This window comes from Euphorbia lathyris, chromosome 9, assembly GCF_963576675.1.
Source record: "Euphorbia lathyris chromosome 9, ddEupLath1.1, whole genome shotgun sequence".
In the NCBI taxonomy this organism is placed as follows: domain Eukaryota; kingdom Viridiplantae; phylum Streptophyta; class Magnoliopsida; order Malpighiales; family Euphorbiaceae; genus Euphorbia; species Euphorbia lathyris.
This window is the reverse complement of record NC_088918.1, coordinates 71541968-71551255: the sequence shown is the minus strand read 5'-3', so window position 1 is coordinate 71551255 and position 9288 is coordinate 71541968. Positions and strand designations below refer to the sequence as shown.

Sequence of the window (9288 nt, the reverse complement as noted above, 5' to 3'; positions counted from 1 at the left end):
AAAGAGCGAAATCTCTCCAATTTTCAATTAACCCATCATGAACTACTTAATTAGTTACGCTAAATCTTAATTCTATTTTCCATGTTGGTTCCTCCATTAAATTTTAAATATCGTTGCCTTTATTTTAAATATCATTCTTCCTTTACCTGCTGTGATTTGTGATGTATGAGCCAGTTTTTAGATTTTGGGCTTCTAATGGTTTGCAGGTGTTGAAAAAGGATAGAAAAAGGTCAAGAGGAGAGGAACATGGAAGTAACAATCTGTTTTCTGCTAACAGAAGGTATGCTTAGAGTCTTTCATTCACTCTGTATGATTAGAGTGTCCTGATACAACTGTTTTGATCATGGGAGCAAGGTGTGGGGGTCTGTCTTGGATAGAAACATATTGCGGGATTTTCACATATCCTCCAGGTATTGCTTTTCGCTTCTTATTCTTATTTCGTTGCATTTCTTGACTTGATTTTTGTTTTGTAGATCTAAATGCATATTCAAGACTAGTCAGGATACCGCTACACTAGTGAGTCAATTCCAGATAATGGGAAAATGGTTATCGGTAGGATTTCACTGAGGCAAGCATGATCTGTCCTATTACCATTTGCACCTCAACATTAACTTTCATAACCCTTCTGTAATTACCTTTGCTTTTGTAGTTTCTTTGGATGTACAGAGGTTGTTGAGTGAGGGAAGCCTCTAGGTCGTGGTATGTATTTAATCGAATTTTGATATTATTGTTGTACTTGTATGAGACTTAGAATTTTTTTAATCAGATAAATGGGAAGCACAATTTATATTTCGGCACTAAATTTAAATTTGAATCAGATGTATGGTATTACTCATCAGAAACCAGAAACCATTTGTCTGTACAATTCAAATTTGGGCACTAAATTTTTAGCGGCGGATTACCGACCGATTTTCTGTCGGTAAATTTTTTTTCCTGAAAATCAATTCTAGGGGCGGTTTAAACCGCCATTAGAAGACGTCACTAATAAAAAACTTACCCCGATGTTGTATTAAAACCATCGCTAAATGTGGTAACGGTCGCAATAACAACACTTTTCCGACAGTTTTTAAAACCGTCGCTAAGATATATAGCGACGGTTATAACCGTCGCTATGTACAAAAAACCGTCTGTAAAAGTCTTTTTTTTTTTGTAGTGCGTTGATAGCTATTAATGTTTATAATTTCTTTTTAGATCCATTGTTTATATTTAGATAATTAGATATTTTTTCATAAAAGATAAATTAAGCATTAATTTTAAAGTGAAATTTTGTAAAATATTAGTCCTTTGTTTAATAAAAACTTCAAATTAATCCAGTATAGTGTATTAGAATGGCAAAAAGCATTATTAACAGAATTTTTTTTGCAACAACTATATTTTTCATTAAGGATTAATGAATTTTAAATCAGTAACAAAAAAAAAAAAGAATTGTGAATTAATATGCATATGTCAACATCGGGGATTTGCCAACGAGGTTTATGTGAATTAATATGTATATGTCATGGTTTTAGTAGATCGTTGCTAGTGATTGTGTAAAGAAATGAGATAATATATAATTTTAGTAGATCGTTGCTTATCATAGATGATAATATTAAAAACTATTTTTAATATTATCATCTATTTTTAAACTTTAAGCATTTGTTAATCTTTTAGTTCAAATGGTTTCGGCATAATATAAGAATATTTTAAGGTTTGAATGCGTTATGAAAGTGTGTTAAAAATAATAATAAAACATTTCTTTATCTAAAATCTAGAGCAAATGTTAAAATTAAATTGATAGATGACGTTTGGTGTAATGTCTAGGCATAAATATCATAATTAATTATAAAATTACAATTAAATAATATTTTCAAACTTAATCCCAATATATCATTATTTTTTTATAGATAACAAATAAAATATGCTTTTAGGATTAAAAATATATACCTCAAATTAAATATCGCCAAAAGCTCTCTAACTCGCTCAGTTCATTCAGATCCGCTTTTCAAAAACTGGGTTTGAACGTATATATTTTGTGCTAGGTCTAGCATGGTTCAAACCTGCTTAGACCTAAATACAAAATGGGCTAGGTCTAGGATTTATCTCAAAACCTAGGCTGGTCCAACCTAAATTTTATTAATAATTTTAGTTTAATAAATTTCATAGTTTAACAAATTTTATATTTCAAAAATCTAAATTTTCAAAAATTTAAACTTTATCTAGATTTTTTTTAAAACAATGTGAACGGACTGAGTTGAGCTTAAGATTTATATTTTTGGCTCAAATCCAATCTGGTATGAGCCCGTACTGAAAGGTGCAGGTTATATTAGGCCTGGACAGAAAATATTATTATTCAACTCAGTTAAATCCAACCCGGCTCAATCTATGAACATATCTATCTCCAGTTATAAATCTTAAACTCTAAGCAATATATATCTTATACATTTAATTTATAAACTCAATTTTTTAAAATATGTTAAAAATAATTGATATGATATGTAAATTTTCCTTTTTTTATTTTTCAAAAGCCCATTGGAGGGCACAGTCTAACTCACCAACAAATCTAATTACAAGTCCTACAATATTCATAATATAATGTTAAAGACTTGGAAACCATAGGAAATGAAAAAAAAAATTAAAAGTTGTATATTTATATTTCACATTTCTTCAACAATAATAATTAAATGATGATAAAATCTAGAATTAGGATTTCACCTAACACCGTTAATTAACTCAGTCAGCCCGTTAATCCTTGACTCACACTGACGAAAACCCGACCCGAAACTGGAACATCTGATTGAATCACAACCCGATTATCCGAAACGTTTCGGAGAGCATATTTAGGAAACAAATTAAAATCAAAATTCAATAAAGAATACTGAACATGATTAATAAGATCCGGAAACAATAATGATCTACTAAAATCAACGGTCCAGATTGTCCCATTCCCTTCAGCAGAATCACTAGCAACCGTTGATCTTCCGTTCATCCCTTTCACAACATTCCTCTCCACAAAAACCTGCTCAATTTCCCTAAAAGATCCATTCGATTCATCCAACTGAACAATATCAATTCCTTTATTAGATCCGGCGAACATATTATCGGCGATCGTAATCCCTCTCGCGACGCCGTTTATCGATTTCAAAACCACAAATCCATCTCCGAGAAAGAAGCTGTTCGTAATCGACAATTGAACCGGATCTTCCGCGATGATTCCGTTGTAATCTAAGTAGCAATTCACAATCCTCGTCTGAGTTAAATTCGGTAGCCTGATGTAAATCCCGGTGCCGCCGAAACCGGTGGCTTTGTTGTAACAATGGACGCCGGAGAGAGTGTTTCCTTGTCCGGATATCATAACTCCAATCGCGGCGGAAAAGATAACCACATCTGTGATTGCATTATCGTTTCCGACTAGGTTAATTGCTGTGCCGGAGAAGTTGCGTTCACCGGGATCGGCACCGGCAGTGATGTGTTGGCCGAGGAAGGAGTTGCGGATGTAGGTTTCGTGGCCGCGTTGGACGTAGATACCGTTTGTGGTGAAATGTGCGATGTAGCAATTGTCTATGCTTGTTCGGAGTGAGTTTATTACTGAAATTCCGCCGCCGTGGAAGTTGCAATCTAGCATTAGATCTCGGAGAGTTATGTACTCATAGTTGTATGAAGAAGAAGTGTTGGATGATAAATCGATGAGATATCCATCTGCCGGGAAATCATCGGAGGCTCTTAATGTTCCGCCGCTTATCTGTTTTAATCGTATCAAAAAATTATATTTATCAGAATCTGTGCTACAATTTCTTGTAAAGTTATAGGTAAATAAATGTCAAAATTGTCAAAATGATATTAAGAAATAAATGTCAAAATTGTAGTTAAAGTTGTAGAGATAAACTTAGTTGAGACTGAAGTTTAGATATCAATTCAAGTTTAGATATATCAATTCAATTTTTAAGACCTGGATATAATTAATTTAAATTAAAAATTTATAAAATTTTGATCAATTTATCAAAATTTATCAAATTTAATGATTGAATTGATACATACATTTAGAATTGAGTTAAATGATATTGATGGTCAAATTTTTGACATTAATTCAAATAATTAAATGATGCTCTGTATTTTTTTTAAATGTGAAAATTGAAATTTGGGCTATATTGAATAACACTCACTCAATTTCAATAAAAATTTTATGTTTGGTTTTAACAAAGTTATTTCAGGTCCCTATATATATATAAACTCATCAAAAAAACTAATTTGATCTACGAGACAATTAAATATTTGTTAATTAAGCGCTATATCATATAAGAATGTGTGTTTTTTTTTTCAATTATATAGTAGAATATGCCATATGAGGGTGTAAATGAGTCTTGATAGTTCGTAAACTATTCGAGCTCAGCTCGGTGAAAGCTCGATCAAAGCTCGGTTTGATAGGTCTCGACTCGAGTTTGGGATCGGCTCGAGCACTAACGAGTCGAGTCTGAGCTTCCACAGGTTCACCTCGAAAACTTTCGAGCAGACTCGATTATTTTTAATTACTATATATATTTCATTAGTTATTATTAGTTTTCTTTCGCAATTTACAACTCAAGTAAAACCCATCAAAAAAATGACACAAAAAATCTTAGACATTTGAGTCTTGATCTGGACAATTAGGTTTTGATAAAGAACAAAATACATTACAATTTTAATATATATTTCATTGTTTGAAATTTTTCTCCGAGTTTGTGTTTTCCGACTACAAGTATGATCTACTATTCTGAAATCTCGACAATAACATGATTGTTTTTCTTTATAAATATTTTAAACTCATATGGAGTATGCTATAAAGTTTTTTTTTTATGCATGTATGATAAATTTCGTTAAAGTTTGTTAGAAGCTCGATAAAAGCTCGGTTCGGTCAAAGTTCGGTTAGATTTGGTCAAATCTTGGCTCGGTCAAAGCTCGTTAAAGCTCGGTTCGAGATGGCTCGATTTGAGATATTAACAAGCCAATACCGAGCCTACCTAGGTCCGACTCGGCTCGGCTCGTTTACAGCGGTTGGCACAAATGTGATTATCATGTTTCTAATATAAAATTTTGCACATAAATTGATTAGAGTGATTTTATTGAAATAAAATATAAAATTAAATTAAATGGTTTTATTATAAGAAAATAAAGTTGTACTTACCTTTATGAAAGTAGATCTTAAAATTAAATGAAATTTGTTGCACTTTTTTCTTTATTAAATTGTTTTCTATATTATAAGTCCCACTATTACATAGATATGACTTTTGCATTAACTTTTTCTTCTCACAAAATACGACTTGATTTGATAGTTCCAAAATATATGCAATATGATGTTTAATTAGAGGATACCCTTTAACCACAACCACAAGGCTTTTTTAGTACAGTTCATGTGATATACTCAAATCAATTGTTAAATTTTGAAAAAAGTTTAATATAAATTCAGAAGTGAAATATGTTAAAACTAGACATGATTACCAGTCTGAGTATCCGTCCAAAACTAGACATGATTACCAGTCTGAGTATCCGTCCAAAACCGTGTCCTTTGATTGGGATCAGACAATGAAAATTAATTAGACCCAATCCAAATATATTAAAACCTATATTTTGTCCCGATTTGAAATTGGTCTATTAATATTAATTAATAAATTTATATATTAAATATTTATTTTTAAATATAAATTTTAATTTTTATAATTAAATATTACATATATATTTAGGTGGATTTATATGGATTGAGTTTGCGATTTGATTTGTAAGCCAAACTCAGTCCGATCTAAACCCGTCTAAATTAATAACAGGCTAAGCTGAACTTGGACTAAGTATTTTTACATAAAAACTTATTAAACCCAACCAGAGCCTCGCCTATATACAGTTCTAGTTAAAACTGAAATAAATAAACTAAATTACTCCTAATAAATTATGTCAAATATATAGTCTAAATAATAGTTATGTTTTTGCATTTTGTCTTCTTACTTTTTAAACTTTTGACATTTATCCTAAACTTGGAAGTGGGAATAGGTGACCTTAAAAAGTAGTTTGATTAAATTAAAATTGAAATTCGAGCCTTTCATTGAAAATATTGTCAGACATGCATCACCTTCACACGGGGGGTGTCATATACGCCATTTTAACTGGCTATCAAATGCATGCTTGGCGGTAATTTTCATAAAGGTGTAACATCAGTTAAAAAAATATATAAAAGTTTAGGGACCAAATGATAAAATGTAGATAAGTAGAAGGGTTAAATGGATTGTTCAAAAAAAAAAAAAAAAGGGTTAAATGGAGAAAGATTGATTAAAAATGGGTACGTACAATTAGGTTGCCTGCACCAGCAGCAGGCAATTGAAGAGGCTTAGAAATTTGATAAATGCCACCCTCAAGACTGATATGAGCACCCCCAAGATTACTAATTCCAGTCATCAAGACAAAGCCTTTATCAGGGTTTTGATCATCGAAAACAGCAGCTATTGCTTTCAAAAGTGCTTGTGTACTGTCTGATTTCCCTGTTGGATCTGCCCCATATGTTGTCACTTTGTATATTCTTGGACTACTTCCACTCTGTCACCATTAATAACAAAAATATATAATAATAATAAAAACTACTGACCAACAGAAAAGAATAACCAGTAAATAGTATTATTCAGACTTAATAAAAGCCAAAAATTACATATATAGATAAAAATTCTATGTGATTTTAAAAAGTTCCCAAAAAAATAAAATAACATGTACAATTTTATCACAAAAAAAATTATAATTTTCAAAATTTCAATTATTTTTACTTTTGTAAACTGTTGGCTCAATAAAAACTACAGACTGGTATCTGTCGATCCAGAATACTTACGAGATGATTTACATATTGCTTCATTCATGAAAATTCAACACTATCGTATAAGAAATGAGGTAAGGTTCAAAATTTTCACAGCCGACATGTCAGCTTCAGAGATAGTTTTTAGGGTAAATAATTTATTAGTCCTTACCTTTTTACGTAATACACTGTTTAGTCCTCCTATTTTGAAAAACACATTATAAGGTCCTTAACTTTTGTCAATATTAACCCTTTGGTCATTCTGTCTTATTTTTTTTAGATTTTTAACTCGTATATTTAGCATAAACAGATAAACTGAAAATAAATTGTATTAGGTAAAAAGGACTAATAAATTATTTACCCTAATTTTTATCATCTCAAAACATACCGAAAATGTTTAAAATGCATAAAATATACCTCTGGAGGAGATGAAGAAGGAGAGGGAGAAGAAGCCAATTCCCGACGGATTAGCGACGATTTAAACTCTTGCATTCTTCTGATCTGATCATGGTAATGACCGGAGGAAAAATCCGGCAACGATGGTGTTTCATCCCCTTTAGCAAGAGAGCAAATGAGTATCACAGCCACAAAAAGCATGTGTAATTTGGGGAAAGATGAATCCATGGTTTTTCTCCTGTCTTGTTCAAGAAAGTGAGAGGAAGAAACTGGACAAAAACATGTATATATATATATATAAAAGAAAGAAAGAAAGAAAGAAAGAAAGGAAAAAAGAAAGAAAGAAAGAAAGAAGAGAAAGTGAAGGAGGGGTAGGACATGGAAAGAGAAGGGGCTAACTAAGAGTAATATATAATAAAGATTCATACATGAAGTACCTCCTCATCCTCCTCCTCCTTCTCTTCCATTGCCATTTGGGTTTCTTTTCTTTTATTAAGAGTTCATAAAAAGACTTTGTGTGATGTTTTTATATTTTTCTTGTCTAACCAACAAAAGTAAGCAACTTACCAACTCCTTTCTTTATGGACCTTTATTACTTTGACATTATGTTTCTCATCCAACTTATTAATTACCTCTTTGGTACTCTTTTTCTTTTAAATGTTGCTTCAACGTTACATTTATTGCTCGTTTGAGGAGTTAGTACTTTGTATCTTTCGATAGATAAAAAGTGTTTAATAAAAGTTGAAAACAAAACAACTGCTCTTACTAGAAAATGTAACTAATATTTACCGCTTATCATCAATATTTAGCAGCTAACTGTAACAATAAACAGTAAACAACTAACGACTGTAGTTGAACCAAATAAGTCATTATATAGCCAATAAGGGTTGGCCTGATTAGTAAATATAAGATAGGAACTAATGGGCTTAATATTAATCAACTCACACAATACATATATATACATATGTGAATTATGCAGAAATCAAAGCAAGAAAGAACTATGTCTCACACGATATGTGTCATCTACCACACGGTTTGTAAGCCAAGAGTTGAGTGAAAATTCTGGGGAAATAACCCACACGACGTGTGGGTTGGTTGTTGTGCCCTTGGAAATCAACTTGTTAATTCACATGTCGTGTGCCTGTTCTCACATGCCGTGTGACCTATTAAAGGGGAAGATTTGATCAAGGCTTCGACGAACCTGGCGCCTGGAGAACTCATGCCACACGGCGTGTCACAACATTCACACATTGTGTGAGGTGACTTAGCCGGCAAGGACAAGGCTACTAGAATTGCTGCTCTCTTAATTACTATCTTGCCATTTAGGCCTATTAACTTTTATGTCATTTAGCCACTTTATCCTATCCTGCCCCTATCCTTTAAATTAGTGGAGGTATTTAAACCCCATTGTTTGTAAGGATTGATAACTTTTACGTATCATTTTATCAAAAACTCCTTTGGAGCATGATTTTCATATTTATTGGGATTAGCTCTTTCAAGTTTAGCTTGAGAAGAAATTTCTTTATTGATTTACGATTAAAATCAACTTGTTCGTTAGTAATCTGTAACAGTTGGTATCATAGCCAAACCGTTTTCCTTCTCGGAGACTTCTTTTTGGCGATGGTTCAACCTCAACTACCCCAAGAAACTATCCATAGACACGTGTTTTAAGGATGTGGAGGCCAGCATAAGAGGGATTAGCGAGATTCTTATGAAGAAAAACCAAAAGCATAACGAAGAGATAAGGGAGCTAGCCGCCTCTTTGGAAGATTCCAAGATTGAGATGCGGAACACCCTTCCACAACCTGCTGGAGGTCCTCACTAGAGGCAAGAGGAAGTATTTAGACCCCAACCGTAAAGACAATCCACACACCCATGTTCACCACCACAAAGGCGGAACATAGTTCAACCATAACCACCACAAGCGGCCCCCAGGGCTCCTGAGGTAAGACAAATTCAACTAATCACGTTCTCATTCATAATGCGGATAGTGATAGTGATGGTGATGGTTTTGATGAGTTTGAGCATGATAGAATGAGTAGAAATGTGGGTGATGATGATAATATTGGTGTGGTTGGCAATAGAAATATGAACTTTGTTGGGGAAACCCA

General features: G+C 32.5%; 1 protein-coding gene across 1 annotated transcript; it reads right to left on the bottom strand.

The window, feature by feature from the left end:
- Positions 1-2599: 2599 nt before the first annotated feature.
- LOC136205449 (polygalacturonase QRT3) lies at positions 2600-7660 on the bottom strand. Its single transcript, XM_065996047.1, has 3 exons — positions 7199-7660; positions 6289-6534; positions 2600-3718 (listed from the first exon to the last, which is right to left on the bottom strand). The coding sequence occupies exons 1-3, from the start codon at positions 7601-7603 to the stop codon at positions 2714-2716; spliced, it is 1656 nt and encodes a 551-aa protein (XP_065852119.1). The 5' UTR covers positions 7604-7660; the 3' UTR covers positions 2600-2713.
- Positions 7661-9288: the final 1628 nt, after the last annotated feature.

Excerpts from the sequence above, each read along its gene's own strand:
- LOC136205449 (XM_065996047.1), bottom strand. The coding sequence starts at position 7,603 with ATGAATCTTTATTATATATTACTCTTAGTTAGCCCCTTCTCTTTCCAT. Across the intron at positions 6,535-7,198 it reads CTTCTTCATCTCCTCCAGAG|AGTGGAAGTAGTCCAAGAAT; the intron begins GTATATTTTATG and ends TAATGGTGACAG. Across the intron at positions 3,719-6,288 it reads CTGGTGCAGGCAACCTAATT|ATAAGCGGCGGAACATTAAG; the intron begins GTACGTACCCAT and ends CGATTAAAACAG.